We start from the raw sequence: 26,333 nt of genomic DNA on the forward strand, positions 1-26,333 counted from the left end.
TGTGCACTCAGTCTGGCGATTACTTCCGCCGCCTCACACGGCAACATAGACAGCAACCGCTGTGGCCATGTACTCGTGCCGAAGTTCATCTTTTCGCAAGTCCTTTCAAAATTGCTTAGAAACAAGCCTATGTCGGTCCCGACCTCAAATGGCTTTAATAGCCTGTCCATGCGGTACGATTCTGCCTCACTTGATCGTACCAGAGCGCCTTCACTTCCTTGAAAGAACTCCAAACGTTTGCTTTCAAGTTCAAGTTGCATTTTTCTTAACTCGCTATCTTTATCGCGTTCCTCTCTCTCTCAGTCCCGTTCTTCTCTGTCCCGTTCTGCTCTTTCTCTGTCCCGTTTCTCTCTTTTTTTCAGAAGTTCAAACCCCATTTCAATTTCTTCCTCACTGGCTTTTTCGGAAATTAGCTCCAATAATTTCCGATTTTAGCATTTTCTTGCGCACATCTAGGCCAAGTTCCTCACCAACAATCAACAATTCGACTCTCAGCAGTGTCCTTAACTCCATGATTGCTGCTTTACTGCCTTGATCCTGCTTTCTATATCTAGCTCGGAAAACACAACCTAGCTAACACTCAACAATCTAGCTTCCCTACTGTTCTAAACAGAAGAACCACAAAATGAAGCCTAGAGAGTCAAAGCAAGAACCAAGCACTCACCGCAGTCACAGCACCACGTCGCAAAGTCCCTCCCAGCGCTGCCACCAGTTGTCAGGATTGGGTGCTCAATCCCGTCGCTCGTGATCCGTTGTCAAGATTGGAGTCCGGCATGAATTAGAAGGTAGCTGGCCCATGCCGTCGTCCAACTTATCCACGCTGAGGACGTTGATGAAGGGAAGGACTGCTTCTCATCGAGAACGAGGAATATGGGATTATTTACAATATTTATACCAGTCTAACATGACTGTTTGAGAAAGTGTAGCAATCTAACATGACTGCTTGACAGAAGTGTCAGTCCAACGTGACTGCTCAAGTGTGTCGAGCATCCACACAACATCAGTTTTTAAACACTCGGTCCGCCGGCGATACAAGGCGGCGAATGTTCGTTTCGTCAACGCAAAACTAGCCGCCTCCCGTAGGACGGCCTACGCACACAAAGGCACACACGTTCCGATGTCCGGAGCCGACTTCGGAGGGGCCCCATAGAACTCGGAGCCGTTCCGGGTAGCGTGTTGGGGAGTTTGGGAACAATAGTTGGCCCGCCGAACTCTAGTCGTCACAAAGTCGATTTAGTCACGCTGTGGCTAGAAGTTGGCGGCGAAGCTCCCGGTATGTTGGCCGTCATAGACGTAAGCGGGAGGCAATCTTGCAGTGCAGCTGGCCATTCTTAACAGTGCCGGGAGGTTGCCTTCATGTCGTAAGTGGGTGGCAATCCTGCACTGCAGGTGGCCATTCTTAACACTGGCCATCTTCGTCGTCTTCGTTAGCCCAAGGTGGTGGTTCGTAAGACCTAACCTCACCGGCGGTCGGAGCACTGTCTCGGCGCAGACTAATTAAACAAGGAAGACGTGGTGGAAAAGTTGGGCTTCAAGCGGGGATACAAGCACGACGTCACGAGATGACAGGGTAGATGGTTGAGAAGTGTGCAGTGGCACGATCTCGTAGTTCATGTCGCCAAGTTGCCGTAAAACCTTGTAAGGTCTGGTGCAACGCAACAAAAGCTTTTCAGAAAGACCTACACGATGAGATGGAATCTGGAGAAGTGCAAGAGATTCCGAAGCAAAGCCGGGCGAATGGTCGTTCCCTACGGCGACTCTTGGCCTGCTCGAAGCGCTGGCACTCCTCGATCACGGCACCGACGGTAGCACAATTTCTGCACATGAGCAGATTGAATGCGTCGTCCGCTATCCCCTTCAGGACGTGGCCGACCTTGTCAGACTCTGGCCTGTAGCTGTCAGCATTATGGCACAATGCCAGCACATCCTGTATGTGCGACAGGTACGACTCCGCGGACGTTTGGGCTCCAGTTGACAGCGGTTTCTTTGCAGTGATTTTGCGACTGTAGGTCTTGCCGAACAGATCACGGAGCTTTTACTTGAATGTATCCCAGCGCACAAGTTCGGCCCCACGATTGTCATACCACAACTTCGCCGTTCCACTCAGATAAAAGACCTCATTGGCCAGCATGACCGTCAGGTCCCAGTGAACGTGTTCGCTCACCCGTTCGTATTGTGTCAGCCACTCCTCAAAGTTGGTGTCATCGGTCCCATTGAGCGTTCCAGGGTCTCGAGGGTGGGCTAAACCAATCGTGGTCCGCGGCGCAGACGCAGATTCCGGCTGGACTGCCATGGTGGTTGCACCGCAGCGCCGACCACTTCGAAGCTCTGTCCTGGGGCGAGAGCACCTGGCACTTCCACTAATGTGTGGCGCGGTGTCAAATAGATGAAAACGAAGCACGATTTAAAAACAGACTCTTTACAGGGATGGCCAAGATGGCTTAACACGCACAGCGTCCCGGCCGTCGTCATGTTCTTCGTTTGTCCAAGGAGGTGGCTCGTAACAGTATAGACAAAGTTGTTTAAAATAAACTTCGTTGTTTAGTTAAATATGCATTTTGATGTCTCACGCATCAATTACCTTGCTATTCCAGAATTGCAGCTTAAGTAGCCAAAGAGTATTATCAACTGTGAACGATGTAGTATAATTCTCGTAACAGCACAACAAAACGGTGTTTAAAGTAGGAATGACAAAGGAGACACGAAGTATACACATGGAACCGTGATGTAACGTTTTGTAGCATAAAAGGTTCTCAGCGTGTTTTCTGCCATGTTACTGGATTTGTTTCGCGATATAGCAAGAACTGATATGAATTTCCGCAGCTTATTCCTTCGAGGCCACAATTGAAACTCGAGGCAACTTACTCTTTTTTTCCGTTGAGAGTGTTTTCGTCGTCTTCCCCTTCGTCGTCTCTGAAATGTTGATAAATAATGAGAACACGGCTGGGAGCAATACATTAAGCCCACCGCGCATCCCACTATTCAATGAACCTAGAGCTCGAAACACGTAGAAAATACTCGCTGACAGCCTCGCAACCACCGTACTTACAGCCAGCAATGCAAAAAGCTAGAGGCCAAATTATTCCCGAGTCCCCCACTGCGACGTGTCTCATGATCGAAGCCTGCGTTTTGCGCACAATACCCCAGAATTCAATTAATTTCAATCCAGAAGCTAGAGGTTGTTTCGATTTCTCTGTATCAATGTTGTGAAACTTATCAACAAGACGACGATGTGATGTCCCTGACATCACGTCTGTGCCTTCTACAGCAAGCTGCAGAATGAGATGCTATGCCATTTTACAAGATTCGAAGACTCCTTCATGCCTGTAAGGTATTGTTTACAACGAAATCTGTCCACATGCCAGCTGCTGAGCACCTATGGTACCGTGTGTCGGTGCTTTTTACAGAGTCGTACTTCAGCGGCTGGTATTCGTAGCGTATTCTCAGCTCTCTTACACCATGCTATGCGAACCAAGCGCCGTATTCGAGTGCGCACGGAATATTCTTTTCCGTGACTACACGCGATCCCCACTCTGCAGCTACAAAGAGTACACGGTCAATTATTGCAATAAAGATTGATTGATTGATTGATTGATTGATTGATTGATTGATTGATTGATTGATTGATTGATTGATTGATTGATTGATTGATTGATTGATTGAGTGAGTGATGTTCCCATCTCAAAGAAGCTCGATAGCTATGAGAGACGCCGTTGTGCAAATCTGAGACATAATCTTGACCACGTGTCCGTTCCAGTGGAATATACCAGTGCGCATTCCCAGTGGCACGTACGTATTTACCCGAGTCAGCGTCAAAGACGTTCAACAAAGAGCGCCACACACATTGGCACACACCCAGTGATCCAAGCTGGCCCGATAGTTGGTTTCGAACCATATTATTTCAGCGCAGCATGCAGCCCGATACGCTAACCATTCTATCAGCGACTGTTCAGTGACATACGTATAGACGTCAAGACGATTAGATACAAACATAAAACAAATATAGATAGCCTCCGAAAAGTGCATGAAGTACCCAAGGGATGGTAACACATTAAAAATATCCCTTTGAGAAAAGGAGAGGCCCAGGCGTAAAACAGGACCTTTAACGCAGTGAGCGTGGGAGTGCTCGACTTGAACCAGTGCTGTTTGCTGCGGGTCTTTCCGGGTCCATGGCGCACATCTTTACAACCCTTTACAAGCCTCTTTATAAGTGGTGGAGGTGCTGGAGTCATGCCACTCCTGCACTCTGGAACTTCTATCCTACACGCTACACTCGACCATGCCTTCCAATGCATCGCATAGACGCCACCGCCGCCAGCCGTCCTTTGCTCTGGCGCGCTTAGCCGAAGAGATCCCCGGTGTGTTCGGCGGCGGAGGTGACCACGACGTCGAGCACTTGCTCACGTGTTACGAGAGTGTGAGCACGCACAATCGATGACACCGCGAAGTCGCATAACGTCATATTTTACCTCTCAGATTGGCGAACTTGTATAAAAACCATTCAACAGACTTTCAGACCTGGTTCACTTTCAAAGCGTCGTTCTTCAGGCATCGTTCTGTAGGCGTTTTCGGCCGCCCTGCCATCCGGAAGTCGCGTGCCGAACGACGTTCGCGCGCTCGGGTGCAACATTCTAGTGAGACTTTTACAAGTTATACCGAGGACGTCGTCGACCTGTGGAAGCGTGCCGACGCTTCAATGACAGAATCTTCTAAAATTCAGGACGTAATGAAGGCTATCGACGACAGCGTTTTGAGATTCACCGTGGCCGAACTTGTAGCGCTGCGTCAGATTTAAGATGAATTGCTAAAGCAACGAACTTGACCCGACGTCCTTACCAACACGACGACCCACTTGCGGGGCTGGCAGTCGACCCTGACCACTTGTAAATCTTCCCACAAGCTAAACCGGACGTCCGTGAAGAGACGGCTCGTCAAATATCTCTTGTGTCCACCATCACTCAGCATCTGGAGCTGCCACAACAGCAGCGGTAGCGTACCAACAGCAAGGTACCTCGTGCGGCTTCCGTATTGTCGCAAGGATTTGATAGAAGTATTACTACCCAGTACCCGCGGCTGACATAAGAGCAGCAGCAGCACCAGCCGCCGCCCCTGCCAACCCTTCGTCTCGGACTCTCCGTCACGCGATTCAGGAAAACATCGCTAAGGCCCTACTGGTGTCCGTCCAGCAGCAGACTGTCGCCGTGCCCCTGAGTTACGCCGAAGCAGCGAAATGGCACTCACTGCAAACCTCCTTGCCGTTTCGCCAAGTGTACCCAACGACAGTCGCTTCTACGCGTGTAGCTTGGCATCGACCCATCGCAGCCGCGAATCTTAAGCCTACGGACGATACCGGGAAGATCTGTTTCACGTGTCTCAGCCTCAATGATATCGCCAGACACTGTGATCGCCACGTGCAAACGTCGCGGGACGCTCGTCAGCCAACCTACTACGTTGACCGGTCCCGATACACGCGACGACACTTGTTGGGTGATTGGGGTTCTCCTCCGTGCTCTTGGGACAAAGGAACGACAACACAGTAGTGCAAACAATCCCAAAGGCATTTATTGCACCTTTCATAGATAAATCCCTGCTAGCCGAGTTGCTATCCACAAAACATGCCGATGGGCGCGCGACAAATCTAGAAGTCCGACTCACCGCGACCGGAAGCGAGCGAATATGTTCGCCCCATGCTGGATCCCAACGCCTGGTCGTTCGCGTGTATAGTCACGCGAATCGTGGCACGTTCGAAGGCGGCCACGCGAGGCGGTCTCGCAGAAGCATCGGTCGCCGCACTCGCGGAATGTTCGCGCTGTTTGCCGACCCGCCGGGAAAGAGGGTCGCTGCATGCGCGGCACGGCGCATCCGTGCTGCTTGCTGTCTCGGACCCAAGAGAGAGCGCCTTGTCTTTCCCGCACCCAAGAACCCGCGCAGCGGCGCGACACTCGCGCCATCTCTCGCACCGCGCTTGTACCACTCCGACCGCCGCGGCCCACGCGGCGACGCCACACGGAGAAGGGGGCTATGCGGGAAAACAAGATATCAGTGGAGGCGCGAGGATCGCGCATCCCCACACACTTCAGATTCGCAATCCAGAATTCCCCTAAATTTCTTGGATGCTAAGCAGAATTCAGAACGAGAATCACAAGATTCCTGAATGTCCGCAACCCGAAGCTTTAGCAGTCTGCGCCTAAAATGCGAACAGTATGTGCCGCTTTTCAACGCGGCAGCGCTACATGGCGCCAATTTTTCTTCGGGAAGCGCGAAAGAGGAATCCCGTTGCTCAAACGCCTCATACATAACTCTTTTCGACGGTGGCAATGCCTTCTGTCGATATATTGATTCAATACAAAACGCATTACCGTTGACACACGTCAAGAGATGGGTTTCGCCGAAATTTTTCATTAATAACTGGACGGCGAATCGTGCCTAATGCGGATGTCGACCCTGACGATCACCACTGCTAATGTGTGTTGCTGAAGATGTAACTACTGGGAATAATTTTTTTGCTCGGTTTGTTCACGAGTAAATGATCAACTAATCGTCTCAAACTAGCAGGAAAACTTGGTCCCACACTTACTGGCCCCGTTAGCCGCCGTATTTCCCGCGGGGCCCCTGTTCACGGCGTACGAGTGCGATTGCTTGGTCGCGTCACTGTCTTCACCGTCTTCCCCGGCGGCGAGTTCCGACGAAGCAGCTGGAGTTCGGAAAAGACCGAGAAATAAAGGTATATGTAGTCGCCATGCTTTTAAGGGTAGCGTTATAGATGACACAGAACGAAAAAAAAATACATAACATGAAGCAGTAACAACTCGCACAGTTTAATGTTCCTTAGTCGCTATGCTTTTATGCTGTCGTACCAACCGTTGACTTCGCGTACCTAGATAAGTGTCCCGTTGTATAGATATCGACAGCTACAAGTCGTAGCGGAACTCCTATACTGCTCAAGTGATAGTTACTTCTGGATCGCGCACTACACACTTCGCTGCAAGCATGGCATCCAAGATCGAGACGCGCGCGCTGCGGGATCTTGGAGGCCGTGCTTATAGTGCTGCACTATTCACTTTGCCACTACGTGGCTACGTGCCAAAAGTTTTTACTTTTGATAGGACTGTTCCAGTGGTGCGTTGTGCCACAAACCAAATTCGTAACATCGTGCCGACTGTCGCTTTAGAACACAGCTCGCTTGCTCCTGCGTCGGCGCTGGCGTCCCTCGTAACCAAGCGAACGACGAAAGAGCGAACGTGGAACGCAGCGGGGGATGAAAGACGGCGATAGCGAAGAAAGCGCGCGAAGGAAAGTGGAGGAGGAGGCTGCAGTAGAGCCATGAGGCAGGTAAAGGAGGAGTAGGGTATGGCGAAAGCTTGAGAAGTAAAGCACAGTGCTGCGCAAGACTGGCTATGCGACCACGATAGCTGCGAGATGCGCCAGAGTAGCGCCTGTAGTCTGTTCACCGATGACGGCACCGATAACATATATGTAAACAAAGTGCTGCATGAGCGGAGGTGTGGCTGCTGCGGTTGCTGTGAATCGCGCCCATGCGTCACCGACGTGCTGCATCTCGCGATCCCCCCTCTCGTTTAGGTAGGCATTCACCCCTCACTTCGCGCCGTTTATAACGTGCCGCAAGCGACACATTGTATGCGCCAGCTAATATATCGCGAAAGAAAAACACGTATAGATTTGCGCAGAAATTTATCATAAGGGAGTTTCGTAAAGGTCGGCGGGTCCGCCGTTCACTTACCGCCGTTTATTGCTTTTACAACCAATAACACACCGCTCCGCTCCAAACAAAGTTTTGACATCTGTGTACTTTCAGTCCCACGCACTTACGCTGTCGCTGCTGCCCAAATTTTATAGCCAAGCTGTAAATGGCTAGCCAATTCATTCGTACGTCTGTCGCCTGTACGCCGAAAAAACTCCTTCGACGCAACACCATGCGCATGCGAAAAACAAAAGAAGAGAGAAAGAGGCACGCGATTGGCTGTGCCAGCAGTGATGTCGTTGCTCTTTATCGCAGCCGAGCGCGCACCGCAGTTTCTCTCCGGCTCCGAAATGGGTAGGCCACGGGTCATACGTACTCCTGAGGAGCAGGCAGCCTTTGAATAGCAACGCCGCGATCAGAGCCGGGAACGAGCTCGTATACGCCGTGTCGTGCTGATGCTGCAGAAAAACAGGCTCGTACAGCCGAGCTCAAGCAGCCACTGCGTACCGAAGTTCCGGCAGCCTACCAAGCCCTCGTTTAATGAACTGTCGGAATTAACCCAGTAATAAAACACCGGGCTGCACGTTTCACCTTCACTGGTTAGCCATCTGGACGGAGTGCGTGGACGGCAATTTTTTTTATTACTAATGCTTAATGGGCCATCCAGCGGGCCGAGGACCCGCGGGGCCCACAAACTCCTGGCCGTCACCTAGGCGGGTCCTTTGGCCCTCCCCACCAACTCGCAGGGCACGCAACAAAGTTATTTCCTCCTCCTCCTAATGCTTAAACGCCAACTGTGCCCTACGTACGACCGAGCAAAGGTTTACTGGCATAGTTCCGACTGTCTATTTTTACCTTTATTAAAGGTCGTTGTACTCGTTAACATTAGAATGATGGTGATAGATTTCTAAAGCCAGTTTTTGTATCGGTTCGAAGGAGTTGACTTTGTTATAAAAATCAGTCTGGTGTTTTCGTGCCACAACCACAATATGATTATGAAGCATGCCGTAGTGTGGGGCTCCGGATTAATTTTCACCACCTGGGGTTCTTTAACGTACACGCAATGCACAGCGCACAGGCGTTTTCGCCCCCATCGAAATGCGGCCGGGATTGGTACGGCGCCCTCGGCTTAGCAGCGCAAGGTCAAAGTCACTAGGCCTCCTTGGCGCGTAATAGTATGCAATGACGTTATGAGAAGTAGCAACCACGGGGGAGGAGGATATAATGACGCCTTTCAGACTCGCTCCCACTTGCTATGTTATGCTGCTACATTTCGACTCGCAAAGTAGTGCAGCATAGGACCAAGCGAGCAGGAGTGAACCTGGTAGAATACGGTTACTCATCAAGCTGAAGTGGTTGTTGAGGACATGTGCAATTTTCGTGAAGAAACCCTATAGGCTCGCGCAATAATCGCGGTTAGCTATAGCCCGCCGCTCCCGCCGCTGCATTTTCACAAAGCAGAGGAAGCATGACTTACACGAGCTGCCTGTGAGCAGAAGCACTGCGATAATCAAGACCACGAGGATGGCCAAACAGACGGCCACTGCAACATATACATTCTTCTTGCTGGATTCGTTCCTGCAAGCAGAAGCGCAGTGAGGAGCACTTCGATGTTCATACATTATCATAGCTTCTGAGGTATGACCGAGTGAATGCTCGTTCATGAATATTCTTCGTTTTGTCTTATATATGGTGCGGACACATGAATGCTGGGTAAAATATTCTACACGAACTGCTATAGGATTTATGGCGCTATACCACCTCCATGAAATTCAGCGCGAACAACCAAGACACGTTTATGGTGACATAACTTTTCAAAAGAAATGAAAAGCCCAGCGCCATTCAAAGCATACCAACCAGCCATCGCCGGTGCCTTTCAGAGGAGCTGCGAAAAGCCGCTTTAGAAATGGTCGGGTTAAGTATGTCAGACTGTGCACAACAGCCTCCAACACGCGAGGCTGTACGATGCGAGAGCAGCGGGTATTCGGTACGTCCGCTTTCCCACGTATTCCCACACGAAGCTCTCGATCAACTTCATCGGGAGGAGGACAACGCCTCCCAACGACTGATAAAGCAGATACGTACGATTCCCAAAATTCGCAAGAGACACGTAAAACTGCTTACGCCTGGGAATGCGAAAACATTATATTCGCTTTTGTGAAATGTTTCTTTTCTGCGCCTTCCTTGTCCGCGCAAGCACTCATCGCCTGCGTTTTATATGAGCCTCTGTACGGCCAAATGAAAAGTTGTAGATCGCGCAAGCGTCGCCTTTAAGAGTGGAACGCGATAGCGTTCAGAGACCCCTCACTTCATTTCAGACTTCCCGACAACTGCAGCTTATGTAACCGTAACGTTTACCGAAAAACGCTGGCTGCGAACACTATGCGCGAAGGCGAGCGTTCTGGTAGAAACGCGGCCTCTTGCGTAGGTCTGTATCCTGTTATTGTTTCGCACTTTAACGGGAACAACCGCTAAGCGGCACTGGATGACTTGCAGAGTGGCGCGTGTCCTCTTACGTGCAGCGGCAGTACTACAAAATTTGGTTGGAAAACGGGTGCCAAGTTGGACCGCTTCTCGGCGAACTAAGTTCGAGTGCTTGCACATGTCAAATGAGTTTCCCTTGTTTATGTAAATATTAGGGTTCTTATAAAATAAAAGCTACGTGTTCAAGACAAAAGTGCTAACTTTGCATGAGTATTGATGACTTGACCGGCAATAAAATTCGCTAAGATGTCCTGAGTTCATCCAAAAACCAGTAACACGAAGACACACGTCGACCATGTATGTGAGGCAAAAATCAGATGTCTTAAGAAACTTTGGTTGAAAATACCTTTCCTGCTCATGCGCAGTATATTTCTCCAAATGGGTCATTGGACAATAATGCTTTTTACCGCGCCAGCGCTGAGGGCACCGTGTAGCATACAATCCGGTGTCGGCTTCTTGCGTCGGAGCTAGTTTGGCGAACAATCCTTCCGAACCACAACCACTCAGGCCCTCCATGTGGCGCAGAGGCGTTACTGAAATAATTGAATTTCTCAAAGTAAGATGTGTCAGAAAAATCGAACAGTCTAACCAGAACCTACAGACATGATAGCGTCGCATTGTAATTGCAATATGCCAGAAAGCATAATTCTGTCACGCGGAAACTCAAACATAAACCTATTTCCAGCGTTTCTGCCATTCATAGAGCAGCGCGATGAGCTCGCTTCCTTGAAATAAATAAATCCAGATGGCGCTAGCCTCCGCGCATTTGCGGCCCACGCAAGAGGCTGCGTTTCTACCAGAAAGCTCGCCTTCGTGCAAAGCGTTTGCCGCCAGCGTTTCCCGATAAACATTACGATTACATAAGCTGCAGTTGGCGGGGAGTGTGAGAAGCGGTCTGGAATCATTGTATGCTATGGCGTTCCGCTCTTGAAGGCTAAGCTTAAACGTCCTCCAAATTTTTATTTAATACATTCACTTTATTCTCTCATAACCTGGTGCGACCTCCTACACATTGGCTGCGCCATCACGTGCTCAATGACGTACGCTCTAAGCCACACGTTCAGTCAGCCAGGTGGTTGCGACGTGACATGCGCAATATGACGGGCGCACTAAGCGCGCATTTAGTCAACCGGAACCGTGGAGCCGCCGTGGAGTCGGCGAAGTGAGCTCGCCTCGTAGCCCGGACGCCCGGGCTCGATTCCCACACAGGCCGAAATTTACCTAATATTATTTTCAAAGGTATTATTTTACTTTGTTCACGGGGACCTCCCTGAGAAATCTCACGTCAGTTCTAGCATTTTTTTATGTGGGTTTACTCTTTGCCGTCGGCCATTTTTGGTACCAGGATTCGGTCGTGCCACCAACCCTCGCGAAATGGGGCATATGTAATGCTTTCCCATTAAAACCGCCGTGGAATGCGAATCAGGTGCAGGGTGAGTTCCTGTAAAAGAATGGCGCAGCAATCAACTATCTTATGCAGCTTATGAAAATGAAAGTCACGATCCGGACAGTGACCAGGGGTGGAAGGTTCGCTTAAACACGAAGAAACGAAAGTAGCTGCGAAAGAGGCTATCTGCTGGAATGTATCCCAAAAATATTGTTCCTTTCCAAGCGAGCACCAACGCCGTGACTTTCCCGTAGGCGATGACACGTCAACACCTTGCGCTTGGAGACGGAAGTGCTTTCCGAATGAAGTGTGCGGTCTCACAGATTACAAAGAGGAGCAGGCCCGCGAAGTTTCGTGCAAAGACAGATGCTACGTTACAGGAAGCTATGACAGAGGCGGATGCGGTGACTGATCTTTGGAGCGCCCCAGAAGCGATTATCATCATCCTCCATGATGGTCTTCAAGACATTACGCACAGCAGCGTACTTGTAACGAGATGCCGCATAAACTCAGTAGTGCGATCTCGACTTGGAAAGAGCAGAGAGGAGCGCCCTGTGTGTTATATGGGATATCTGAAGTGTCAGCCGAAGAGGTCTTGTATTAGAAGTGTTAGCAGTGAAATGATCAAGTGAAACGAGCGTGCACGAAAATGGGTCCGCGTGAGGAATTTGTCAGGGCACCACACATAGCTCGAGTCCGCCATCAGGGCCTGGTGCAGAGCCAGATCGCGGCGGAAGAAATGCGGCAGCGCGTAGGTCGTAAGATGTGAGTTTTTTTTAGGTCTTCGTCCAACCCACGCTGCCCAGCACCAACCCTGGATGAAAACTTCAGCAGTAGCTCCACTTATGCTTGCCCCTGGACAGCTAAGCCTCCAAATGGCAGGGCCAAAGTTACAGGTCAAACAAGTACTGCACCCCCACTACGCCAAGTTGTGGCCCCGCCATGGCCGTTGCCATCGCAAACGAAGCTTCAGATTGAATTAGTAAAGGCAAGGCGCAGAAGACCAGGACTCAATAAGAGCACAAACGACAGGACCTTGAGTCCTGGTATTCTGCGCCTTGCCTTTACTAATTAAAGCATGAACCAACTAGCCCAATCAAGTGTTTTACTAGAGCTTCAGTGTCGGTTTCCTGAATATGAATGGTGCCTGCCGGTTGGTATAGAAGTGAATATTGCTATATAGTGTCCTAGTGCAAGCGATATCTGGCTTCGTGCAGTTGCATAAACACACCTTCGAGGCCTTGAGCACCCCCTAGTGCATCTTGGATGACATTGGGCGGGCAAGAATCGAACTGGAGGTGACCGGAAGGGTGGAGAGGTTGGACAATTATGACGTCGAGCTATGCAGTGGCAAAGTGTAAGCGCTACGGTGTGAATCATTTGTGGACACTGGGTGATGTTCTGGGCAGGTCAAGTGCTGTGTTCGTGGTGTATGTGTCAGTCGGCAGCAAACAACACACTGCCAATACTCAGCTCGTGGAGTGCCTCTTCAGGGACGCAAAAAATTGCCAGCAGGTAGATAATTCTTGTGGGCCACTTTAATGAGGAATGGGTTCACAGATGGAAACGGACACCTCTTGCTTCGAATGACCGAAGAGATTAAACTAGTTGCGGCGAATTTGGAACCACACTGTCCGGGTATAATTCCACGAGGACGCCAGGTAACCTGAGGGTGAGGTGGTATTCTGTAAGAGTCCACCTAATGGACGGTTCGTTCCGGCCGCTGCTGATTGGCGAGGGCCGCTCGTCTCCTCGCTCGTACAGCTGCATCCGATCAGCAGTGGCCAAAATGGACGGCCCACTAGGTGGACTCGTACGAATACCCTATCCCCCCTGGTGTCCTTGTGACAGCTACACATCCATCGATTATGCCCTGGGTGTCAACAGGCCTTAACCACTTTCTTGGGCAGATGAACATCAACGAGGAAGGCTTTTACAGAGCTTGCCTCGACCACAATCGGCTGGTTATTTAGTTCAACTGCTCGAGTAGTTTGGTGCCTCACGCCCGATATACAAAGAAACAGGGTAAGTACCTGCCCAGCCGAGCCGCTACGAATGTCGTGGGTGAGTACGAGACGAGTGCTTGATAAGTAGGGCTGTGACCTAGTATGACTATTTGGCAGCCTTGCACTTAGTTATACAAGGACATATGGTGTGGTAAAAGCGCGGTACACGTGCAGTACGCAAACCTTGGTGGATGCAGAAGAAACATGGCAAGTCCGCTGCGAGGCGAACCGCCAACACACCGATTCCTTGTCAAGAAAGGAGACAAATAGACACGCTCGGTTGCCTGGGCTGAGTACCTTGACCTCAAACACGATCTGCAAATGCTGATACGGGTAAGGATCGTTATATATAATGTCCGTCTGTTTTGCTCTTTAAACGAGGAGGGTAAATCTGCAGCGCAGAGATTCTGGCGATATGTCCAGTCTATGGATTGGACTCATAGATTCTATGTTCAGCTCTTAAATGCGGATACCGGGGAAGCAAATACGGAGCTTGAAAAGCATCTCACTTCCCACCTGCATCGCTTATATGGCCAAGAAGAGGGAAGCTAGGCCGCAGGCGGAGGAGAGTCATCTCATGTGCCTGAACACGAGACATTTCCAGGAGATATGCCAGGGTAGGGTTTGGGTGTGCGGTGGCAAGTCAGCGGAGGCGAAATTGATTGTGCATTAAAATGTAACAGCGCCCGCAAAGCAGCTGGACTGGACCGCCTGCCAGAAGGAGTATTTATAGGCTTCAGCAATGAGACGAAAGAACAGCTCACTGGACTGTTCACAGAGATCACTGAAGGTGCGCTAATCCCAAGGCAGCTCGGCCGCTTGTCTTTTTCATATCGAAGAAAGGAGGCAAAGTTGATCTTGTCGAAGAATGCCGCCCACCAGCGCTCTCCACAGGCTTTTTGCAGGAATCTTAAAAGAGTAAATAAGCAGGTGAACATAGGCAAAACACCTGCTTACGGAAATACAGAATAGTTTCCGTCCAGGTCGACGACTGGAGAACAATTTCCTCGGGCTTAGTGGGTGTGTGACGATTGCCAAGACAGAGCAGCTCTCCCTCCCATGTTGCTTGGTACGCAATGTACCACATCCTCCACTTATTGACTGCCTGTCTACAATCGAAATCCGGGCTACATTGCTGTCTAAAGTACAGTGCCTGTACAGAAACAATACTGCCATTGCTTACTCTGGGGGTCTACTTTCCTGACCTATAAAGACTGCGAGGGAACTACGACAGATGCCCTGTCGACTACGAGAGGGATGCGCGTATAATCTGTATGTAGCCAACCTAAAGCACAAACTTCTCAGTAGTGGTCTCGGTTTCCAGCTATGACTTAGTGCGGTGGACGTGAATGAGAAGTGCAGATTACCTGTTCTCACCTTTCCTGACGACCTTGTATTGATCGCACGTTGCCCTCAGGACCTACAGGCGCTGATTACCATCTGTCAGTTGAAGGTAAATCTCACTAGTACTCCGCTTTAACTGCAAAAAATCTGCAACAGTCCCCCTCGCGGGCCCGGCCCTGAATCAGGGCGATATAAGGCTAGGGGACGAGATCCTGATGGTGTGATGGGCATGCAGATACCTGGGAGTGCAAATGTCAAGTAGACCGGAGCTATGTGGCCTACAAGAGGACATCCTCCACCAGAAGGCACTTCGGACGCAGTGCATCCTTCGTCGCCGATGTCTCTGGGGATGGAGCAGCTTTACCATGGTTAGCGACCCATTCAAAATCGTTCATGTTCAGGCGCTGACGTTCGCAAAGGCTGTGCTCTGTCTCTCGGTGCCCACGCGAGAGGTGCTCGAGCGGAGCCAGTGAGATGTTGGTCGAATAACTGTCGGCTGTCATGGTGCGGTGTCCAACGAGGCTATTCAGGGCGAGCTGGGCTGGTCGAGCTTTTAGGCTCGGAAGGTGGTCGGCATAGGCGAATACTCTGGCCACCTGCTCTACATGCCTCGAAGGCGGTGGGCGAGACGTGCATTTGATTACTTGTCAGCGACATGCATGCGCATTCCGAGGATGAGGCGCTTATGTCGCACAAATAGTAAATACGGCCTATTTCGCGCCGCTGTCAGCGCAATCTCACCAAGGGAATTGTGCAAAACAGGCACCGGAACGAGAGCAGGACGAAGAAACACGTTGGATGTGGGATATGGCGACGAAGTCGACGTTGGCTGTGTGTTGATGTCATAAGAACACTATTGGCATGGTGCACCTGTATGACAATTCCCTGGGGAATATAGGTTGCCTCTGAAGCAAGACCTGGCGTGCTCCGTACACTTGTGCGCCTTCGAAGCATAAACAATGATGCGCGGTGCCAGGCATGCGGTAAGGAGGACAGAGCCATTGAACATGTGCTGCTACGGTGTGAGGGCATTGGGCCATCTGTAGTACAGGATGTATCCCTGGAGGATGCTCTTGGCTTCGAACGGACTAGTGGAGAAGACAGTGCATGAGGTGTAGACAGAGCCGCAGTGGCGGAGATGACTCATGGCCCAAACTTCTCCAAGTCTAAAACATTGCATAAAAATAGCAGCATCTTTACATCGGAAGCATTCGGTATTCTGATAATTGTTGAGCATATAGTACAACACAAAATACAAAAGTCTATAATATACACAGATTCTTTAAGCGTTGTCACAGCCCTGTCCTGTGGCAAAGCAAGCCGATACCCTGTATTAAACATGCTCCTTAAACACATTCACGTAGCGTATAAACAAAACCTAGCTTCTGTTGTATGCTGGGTGCCAGGCCACTCTGGGATCGCAGGCAATGAAATGGCGGACAAAAATGCTGGACAAGCGACTCATAGGAATACCGTTGATGTAAGCAGGATGCCTGGTGTGGACATGAAACCTGTGGTACGAAAGGCGCTCCGTATTCATTGGCAAGCTGAATGGGACAAGTAAGTTGAAAATAAGCTCCACCTGCTTAAACCGCAGTTAACCAAACCTTTCCCACTGAAGCTTGATAGACACTCCGAATTAACACTGGCACGACTCAGAATAGGACACACTTATGGCACACACAAACACCTCTTGACTGCAACTGACCCACCGACGTGCACACGCTGCGGTGAGAACTTAACTGTCCTCCATGTCCTCATTCAATGTCCTGAACTTCACCGAGAGCGAGTGGCTCATTTTAGGGAACATTATTCAAATCATATACCCCCCCATCCATCAATGTTTTTATCAGAGGATGCATTTTTTAACTTTAAAAGAGTGCTTAATTATCCTGCAGAAGTTGATTTTCTAGACATAATCTCATATCATTTTAACCATCAGATTGTGCCTCACAGGTGAGGCACAGTCTGATGTACAAAGTATGTCTGAGCTCTCTTGCACTTCTTGCGTTAGCAAGAATTCTACAGCAAGGGACTCGGGCTATCGGCAATAATTTACTATGTGTGCCTATAACCAAGCATTCGAGGTTTTATATTTATCTTCGTAATTATTTTAACATTCATTCACTAATATTTACAGATTTGTCGTACGTGTAGGCCTGTATACAGCCTCTATTTTAAGCCATAGAACTAAACCCACAATTCTACTAAACCAAACCAGATATCCTGGCGCTCTTTGGCCTTGATGCCCTTGCGCCACTAAACTTCAATCATCATCAGATGCCCTGAATGCTGTGGCGAGCGGCACTTGCGAATGGGCACAAAGGACTGCCCATGAGTGTAGCGTGCTCTCCCATTTTTCTTCTTTTTTTCTTTATTGTTCTCCTCTTTCCTACCCGTGCTTGCTTTGCTCAAATGGGTAGGCAGCAGAGCGTCATCCTGGCTTAGGCGTGGTTGCCACGTCCACCCGATACAAAGGGTTGGCAACAACATCATGATCAGTCGAGCGAAAGGACGCTCTGGAATACAGGGATTCGAATGCTACTCCTAGCCTCCAGATAAGTTATACTTCTAGAGCATAGCTGAAATAGGGTATTCAACACCTAAACATACAGAGTTTCATGCGGGAGCTTCATTCGGGGCCGTTCAGCCAGCATGGTAATTATGGCATGTGATATGATTTACGCAAACTTCGTCCTACTGGCTTCGAACGGCTTGGTGACTTTGTAAACTCGTCATTTTCTACAAATTTCTGTGTAATAAATAATTAAATCAACGTTATAAAGCTGTCCAACGGCAGGATTCGAACACAGGAGCTATGGTACAGAGGCCCCCATTAAAACCATCACGTCACGGACGCCCTTATGAATTCCTAGCGGGAAAGAGAGCGCATTGAGACACTTGGCGCATTTCAGTTTGGCCACCTCGACAAGCTGTAGCAATTGTGCAGGTTCGCAGAATATTCCGTAGTTAGAAAAGTAGGATTTCTCTGAAACTGAAGACAATGAAGGCAGAAAAAGCGAACAATAAACAATGCCACAGGAGCGTCTGAACCCGCAAGCATGAAGACCAGATAAATCCACGCGCTTTCCACCATTACCATGATGGCTGAACGATCGCTGCGACATAGTTCCCTCTAGTAATTATTGTATGAAACTCTATGCCTAATACTAACAGAACGTGCAAGAAGGCATACCGTACCAGTCAAGATGCGGTTTACGTGGTGCAGTGTCTTAACACATAGTTCACGCAAAGAAGCAAAAAAGACAGGTCGAACCATTCATATGGTGGTGGATCAGCCAGCAAAGCGGCTTCTGACGCTTATACGCAGCCTCAAACAACCTAATTCACGCTTTCGAGCGGCCTTCAGTGAGCGCTCTTCATCGGTAGCTTGCGCTCGACGCTGACGATCACTCTCTCGCATTTGCTCTCGCTGATGTTCTTCGGAGGCAAAGTCACTGGCCGCATTCTCCGCTTTCGTACGGACATATTGTCGTTGGTTATAGTCGCGTCTCTGCTGTCGACGCATCTCGTCGTACTCGGCTTGTTCTTCAGCCGTGCGCACAATGCATGGCCTTCCTACGTTTCCTATTTTTTTTCGAAGTTGCAACTGTTGCGATCATCTACCTCTGCAATGCACATTCCAGTTTTTACTCACGTACCGCGGCGCACATCCCCGTGTTTTCCACAACAGCTCTATGCTTTCCCTCCACAACAGCCGCGCCGTTGCATTTAGGGCAGACGGCAGCAGACGCAGCCGGCAGCAACAGCGGCCTGCGCGGGATCACTCCCCCACTGCGCAGTTCTGGCGCGCCGTGAAATCACGCGTCCTTTCTTTGTTCTGCGCCGTACTATGGTTCGTTATCTTTTCTGTTCACTTTACGGACGTTAGCTAGCCCAGATACGCCCCCCCTCCCCCTACGACATCTCACAATCTGCGCACTCATACTAGTCCGTCAGGTACGTTGCTTCGCTGTAGAAAAACATCATTCTTGATTTCTGCCGGCCAACAGGAACGGATTTCACGGCCCATATAAAAGGCTGCCTACGATTTGCTGTGGCTGCCGACGGAGATAACGGCAGCCATCCGACCTTCGTTGCGTGCTGCTAAGATTTCAGGGCAATTGGGAACGTTAGGATGCACGAGCGGAAACCCGCTATACTTACTGCTCTGGTCCCACAGTACCTGCGTGCAGTCAGTTCGACTTCAGGAACAGCAGTGGAAAGCTTGTGCGCCGTTATCTGATACGCATAGAATTACTTCCTCTAATATAAATTGAATACATATACACACACACACATACATATATATATATATATATATATATATATATATATATATATACAGTGAAAGCTCGTTAATTCGAACTTCAATAATTCGAATTTATGGATAATTCGAACTGTACGATTTGGTCCGGCCAAGCTCCACAGAAGTCTATGTATAAAAAAGTCCGTTAATTCGAACGTGAGAAGGTTCCCTCACGGATAATTCGAACTACGCTCGCCTGGCACACGGCCAGAGAAACGCGCCTACTGCCTACACACAAGGCTGTATTGCCTCCTAAAAGGAGAGAACGGCGAGAGAAGGCAAAATCGGAAAAAAATCTAACCGACGCGGGGTCAGCCAGAAGGCAGCGGCGGCTGCCGCCTCTCCGTTCTACGTAACCTCCGATACTTCTTGCCCGTTGCGAATCTCGGAGGCTTTGCAAATCTTGTGCAGCTGCTAATTTTGTGCGGAGATGGCACGGCAAGCGCCAAAACACAGCGAATAAAGTACGTCGCAGCTGCGCTTGCAATCAAGAACCAACGAATCAGGGCCTTCGCCACCTTCACATGTTCGGCGTCTTTGTCTCGGCAGTCTTTATCGGCTGTGTACCTCTGTTTTCAGCTTAGGAGGTATCGGCCGTCGCGATTCATTGTGATGGTGTTAAGCCTCGGCTAACGTTCATTTCGGTGGACATCGGTGGTGTCGCACAGTCGGACCCAGAGCTTCGACTTGAAGATGGCGTGTGGCCGCGGCACACGCCATCACTTTCTGACACGACAAATTTCTGACATTCCCTACTGCTTCCAAATCGCAGTGTACTGTTGCTCTCCTTCACTTTCGTTAGTTCGAACTTTCGTTAATTCGAACTGAAGCGGCTTCCCCTTGCGGTTCGAATTAACGAGCTTTTACTGTATATATATATAGTTACACAGCTACACAAAATAATGTAAACGCTCATTAACAAAATTTGCAAGCATGTGACAGTACAACGTTAAACTATTCCAATCTCTTTTTATTGCGAGAGCTCGAGGCAGCACGAAGGTAAATCCGCTCGCTGCTGCTGCCGTGCTTCCACACTCCAGTGTTTGGTCAGCGAGTTTCCGCGGTCAACGGAGATCTGCTTGCGTTCCCGGTACGCGCGTGACGTCATGCTTATTAACTTCGTAAACAATAGCTTATAATTTTATACGACCGTTAAAACAAGTGTTCTTACTTCGCATAGCTGTCGATTAAGTTGCTATCGCATCGATGCTTCGCGTTCAGAGCGAAACTGCGATGGAAAAATTGTGCGTTACACCGGCAACAGTGCGATGGTCGTACAGGCAGACGTGAAGAGATGTCACTCGATGACCACGGACACTCGCTGCCTGGACTCTGACGTGATGAAGAACGGCAGCAGCGGTCAGCGAACACCTTGTGCTGCCTCTACAGCTTCAACGCGTCTCCAAAAATTGAGATGACGTGGCCTCCAACTCTAGGGATGGACAACACAGCTCACACGAATCCACAGGTTATCTCGTCTGACGAAATCTTTGTATCTGCCGCCGCTGATAACCTTCAAGATAGGTCCAGTGCGGCCACTATCAGCTGTGCCACGCGCAGCAACGACTGGGCTAGAATTGGAGACTCGCTCATTTGCCTCTACCCCCTCCACCCTTGTAGGCTAACACTCGAACGCTTTCCCTCGCACCTACAACATACCTACAACATACCGCACCTGATCGTCAGAACCACGAGGATACCACCTTCGAGCCGGTAGGCCCCTTTTTGGACTTTTTATCGGACTTCGAAGATCTCCGACGTGGCCGGGGAGCTAAGTCTCGCGTTAGGCTTAGCCACACCCGACACCCAGGCGGGCAGCAAGTAGGTCGGAGCGACAAGGCATCGACCGAAATGGATCCCCGGGGCGCTACCAACCCTGTGACAAGCAATTTTATGGCCGGGCCGGCCCAAAACCCGGCAGAATGCCAAGTAATGGAGGAGGCGCCCGCCACCACGCACTCGAGCATGGAGGAAGCGGGCACCGGAGCCGCAGAAGAGGACCTCATGCAGCAGGACGCCACGGGTGAGGCGAGCCGGCAGCAAGACGGGGAAAAAAACTGGCAAATCTACCATTCCAGGCGCCAGAAAAGGAATCTCAAGCGTGCTACAGAGAGCGACGTCATTTTTAAGACGAGAGGATCCGAAGCCACGGGGAACAATAACAAGATGACGCCGGCAGCCACAGCTGGCAGCGGCGTCACGCAAGACGGCGTGACGGGAGCGCTGCAGCAACAACAACAAAAGGTGCGAGCGCCGCGGCAGCCGAGGCAGAGGCTGCCACCGCTACCGACGGACGACGCGAAGATCATCATCCGGCCCAAAGGGGGGCTGAAAATCAAGGACATGAAACCATATCAAGCAACGCAACCCATCATAGAGGCCTGCGGGATGAAATTCAAGGAAGAAGACTTTCTGGTCAGGCTCCGACCAGGGTCCAACATCGTCATCGCAAGTCCTTCCAAGGAAGAAGTAGCGGACGTCATCAGGAAGATCAAGTACCTCCGATACAGCGGCATCAATTACGAAGTAAACGCTTACGTGGCGATGCCTGGCGACGTAAAGCGGGCGGTCATCCACGGACAACCGATAGGATTACCATCTGAAATACTCGAATCCAAGCTGCGACTACGTACTCAAGGGGTGGAGATCCTGGCGGCAAGGATGCTGGGCAAGTCGGAGACGGAGCTAATCACCTTCGACGGCCCCATCATTCCCAAGTGGGTCATCTTCAGCGCAGTAGAATACAAGACATACCCCTGCAGACCAACCAGACAGTTTTGCTACGTATGCGGCACGCAAGGACACCGCTCGGACGTCTGCCCAACGCCGGGAGCGAGAACCTAAAGGCAGTGCGGAGCAAACAACCCAGTTGAAGGACATGAGTGCCAACCAAAGCGCCTGGTATGCGGAGGCGAACACGCCGCCGGTACCCGGGACTGCCGAATGCGCCTCAAGAACATCGACGAGCTGCGAGGAGGAGCCTCGCAGAAAAGCCGAGGGCGGAGCCGGAGCCGTAGGCGCCGTCCCAGGTGGCTGAGCTCAGAAGGAGAGCAGAGCCGCTCGCGCAGCCGAGGCCGCAGCCAAACGCGGAGCCGGGACCGGAGCCACTCCAGGGACAGCTCCTTCCCACCGCTGGGGCCACCATCCGCAGCCAAAGGGCAGTGGGAACAGCAGCCAAAACCACAACAACAACAAAAGAAGGGCGGAGTTAAGGTAAGCTGGGGGGCAGGCCCTCCCAAATCACTGTTTCCGCGCTCGGACAATCACAATAAAGACAACGAACTTAAACAACTAAGGGAAGAAAACAAGGCTCTAAGGCGAGAACTAGAGCAGAGTAGGAAGAAAACAGAACAACTAGAGGAGAGAGTCAAAGAACTAATCAAGGAACTGCGACAGCAAAGGGCGGGTAGCCTGCCGCGACAGCAGACTCTGCCTCCAGCTATGGAGCAACAGCCACAGCAGTCGGAAAAGGGAACCATAGAAATGCAAATGCAATCCTTTATGCAAAAATGCAGGAGCAAATGAATTTGATGCAACAAGAGATCGCGATGCAAGATCAAAGCTTTCGCAACTACATAAAAAATCAAAATACGCAAAAGATAACAAATGAGGCTAGAGATAGACACTATCACGAAAAAAGATTCGGCACCGAAAACCAAAGTTAACAACAACCAACGATAAACCAACATGGCTAGAAACAACACATTAGATATATAGCAGTGGAACTGCAGAGGCTACCGCAAAAAGCAAGGCCCGCTGCAGCAATTCATAAATTCACAGTTAAGTCTTCCTGACATAATCGCACTGCAGAAGACAAACACCGTGCCGACACTCAAGGGATACACGTGCCAAGAAAAAGATCGCACGGCCACCCTAATTAGTAAACAACTAGTCGCTATAGCACACGATGAAATTCCGGACACGCGGATAGGACACATCGTGACAGAGATAATTCCAAAGAAAAAGGGAAAACAAAAAAGCACTTTTATCATAAACTTATACAGTCCACCGCGACAAAATGACGGGGATTTTCAGAAACTTTTCATAGGAGCCAGCAAGCTAGCGAAATCCAACACCCTGCTTATAATGGGTGACTTTAATGCCAGGGGGCAGAGCTGGGGATAGCAAAAAGACACTAAGAAGGGAACGCAAGTTAGCGACGCAGCAGAAATCACAAGCTGTACCCTTTTAACGGATGCAAACCATCCAACGCGCCTAGGCAACAGCTTTAGTCCCGACACATGCCCAGACCTGACATACGTCACGGGAGCTAGATAAGCCACGTGGGAGAAGCTGCTGGAGAACCTGGGTAGCGACCATTATATTATAAGAACGCAAGTGTCAGCAGAGAACATCAAGCGCAAGATAGGAACAGCCAAAATAACCGACTGGAACGCTTTTCGCAAAGAATGCAAGCACATGGAGGGGGCGATAACCTCCATAGAGGAATGGTGCAAACAACTTAAGGAAATACAGCAACAATACACCCAGGAGGACGAAAGGTCAGAGCAAACACCGGAGGTGGACTCGCGACTCCTCAGGCTATGGGAGGCAAGGCGTGGACTAACAAAAAGGTGGAAGAAACAACGACTAAATAAGAAGCTAAAGAAGAAGATAGCAGAGGTTACCAAGGAGGCAGAGGAATACGCAGGCCAACTCACACGACAAAGTTGGCAAAAGTTTAGCGACACGCTGAATAGAACCCTCAGCACCGCAAAGACCTGGCGTATCCTCAAGGCTCTAATGGACCCAACCAAGACCAAGTCAGAAAGTAACAAGGCCATCCAAAGACTAGTACACCAATTTGAAGGGACAGAAGAAGGGCTACTGGAAAAAGTCCGTGTAAAGTGCTACGGGCAAGATAAACCCGAAGCGTACACGGAGAGATACCGAGGCGAAGAAAACCCCGACCTAGACATACCCATCACCAGAGAGGAAGTTTTCGCAGCAGCTAAGGCATCGACCCGGAACACAGCAGCAGGTGCGGACAAGATTACGAACGCACTAATCCGCAACCTAAGTGATGAGGTAGTCACACAGCTGACGAACTTCCTCAATACACATTGGGAAGCGGGGACACTGCCAGAGGAATGGAAACATGCGGAAGTAGTTATGATCCCCAAGCCAGGGAAAAAGCTACTAGTAGAAAACCTACGGCCGATATCACTCACTTCGTGCCTTGGCAAGTTGTACGAGCGAATCGTGACAAGGAGGCTACAACAATACATGGAAGATGAAGATCTGTATCCCCACGATATGTTCGGCTTTCGCACCAAATTATCAACCCAAGGCGTCCTACTACAAATTAAAGAGGGGGTTCTAAGCATCTTCCCCTACAACGGAGAAAACATAATAATGGCACTCGATGTCAAAGGGGCGTTCGACAACGTCAGCCACGCGGCCATCCTCAAGGGACTGGACGATCTCAACAGCGGACGAAGAATCCACGGCTACGTGACAGCGTTCCTATCAAACAGAATAGCCACGGTGGGGTTAGCAGACCTGCGCACAGACACGTTCCACACGCCTAACAAAGGAACCCCGCAGGGATCCGTGATCTCACCGATCCTTTTCAACATTGCAATGATTGGGATAGCCCGGAAGCTGGAAGGGATCGACGGCATACATCACGCCATTTATGCCTACAATATCACCATCTGGACTAACCAAGGCTCGCTCAGCCAAAAAGAAGAACGACTACAAGCCGCAGCAACATGCGTGGAAGAATGTGTCAGGGAAAGAGGCCTCGCCTGCTCGACGGATAAGTCAGAGCTCCTGCGAGTCAGAAGAGGAAAACGCTCGGAAGAACAAATCTCAGCGTCACCCTAGAAGGACAAAAAATACCAGAAAAAGAAGCCGTCAGGAATCTGGGAATGTGGGTGCAGAGATATCAACGCTGCACACACACCATAAACATACTCAAGCAAGCGACGGCACAGGTGGCACGTATGATCACCCGCGTCTCGCAAAAAAGAAGTGGCATGAAGGAGGAAGATACAGTCAAGTTGGTTAAGATCCTCATAATCAGCCGGATTACGTACGCCTTCCCATATTACTACACAAACAAAGGCGAACGGGACCAGGCCGACGCCATCCTAAGGAAAGCGTTTAAAATAGCGCTTCACCTGCCGGCCAACAGCTCGACAGAGAAGCTGCTGGCCCTCGGACTCCACAACACGTTCGAGGAGCTCAAAGAAGCACAATTAGGGTCGCAGCTACTCAGACTCCAGCAGACTACCACGGGCAGAGAGCTCCTAAAAAAACTGGGGCATAAAGAAATTGAGAGGGAAGAACAAAGAATGGCCTACCTACCCGATGAGTATCGCAGTACCATCAAAGTAGGCTCCCTGCCAAGAAACATGGACCCGAATTTACACACAGCCAGGCGGAACGCTAGGGCAAAGTATGTAGAAAAATACCTAGCAACCAAGGCGAACACGGTATACACGGACGCCGTGGTAGATCCTCGAGAACGAAGGGAAAAAGAACAGTAATAGGCTCGGACTATAGGGAAATCGCTTGCGCGTCGGCACGGGATTGTACGGTAACCGAGGGAGAGGAAATGGCTGTTGCTCTAGCAGCTGTGGAGGGCTACCGCACAAATAGATCCCTTATAATTCCAACAGACTCCAAGGAAGCATGTCGAAACTACATTAACGGCAGAATTGGTCTAAAAGCGCTACAAATCTTCCTCCGCGCTGGCCAACAGAATAAACACATTAGACACACCATCTTTTGGGTACCGGGGCACACTGAGATTGAGGGCAACCAAAGTGTCGATAAGATCGCTCGCGAGCATACAAACCAAGCGGGCCTAAACAGAGATCCTGAGGACTTCATGACAGTGATCCCAACGTACTCTTACATACTAAATTAGCATAGAGGGACGAGGATCAGATATCCCCCGCCTCACAATACACTCACTCTACAACAGGCAGTTTACTGGCGAAAGCTGCAGACAGGAACTTTCCCAAATTTACATAAACTACACAAAATGTTGCCAGGTCAATACAGGGACACATGCCCGTGGTGTGGCGCAATGCCCACACTTTATCACGTCACATGGGAGTGCAATACGAATAAGGCATTCCACAAAATAGA

At 50.1% G+C, this 26,333-nt stretch overlaps 1 protein-coding gene across 1 annotated transcript in view; it reads right to left on the reverse strand.

Annotated features, from left to right (window-relative positions):
- The window catches only part of LOC139061339 (uncharacterized), a 115,419-nt gene that overhangs the window by 77,016 nt on the left and 12,070 nt on the right, over positions 1-26,333 (reverse strand). The window contains exons 4-7 of the mRNA XM_070541247.1: positions 19,091-19,109; positions 9,180-9,280; positions 6,578-6,694; positions 2,866-2,913 (exon numbers count right to left, since the gene is read on the reverse strand). Of these exons, the coding sequence (XP_070397348.1) occupies positions 2,866-2,913; positions 6,578-6,694; positions 9,180-9,280; positions 19,091-19,109 (285 nt within the window). The remainder of the gene's footprint in view (positions 1-2,865; positions 2,914-6,577; positions 6,695-9,179; positions 9,281-19,090; positions 19,110-26,333) is intronic.

Source organism: Dermacentor albipictus, chromosome 6 (assembly GCF_038994185.2).
Source record: "Dermacentor albipictus isolate Rhodes 1998 colony chromosome 6, USDA_Dalb.pri_finalv2, whole genome shotgun sequence".
Lineage (NCBI taxonomy): Eukaryota > Metazoa > Arthropoda > Arachnida > Ixodida > Ixodidae > Dermacentor > Dermacentor albipictus.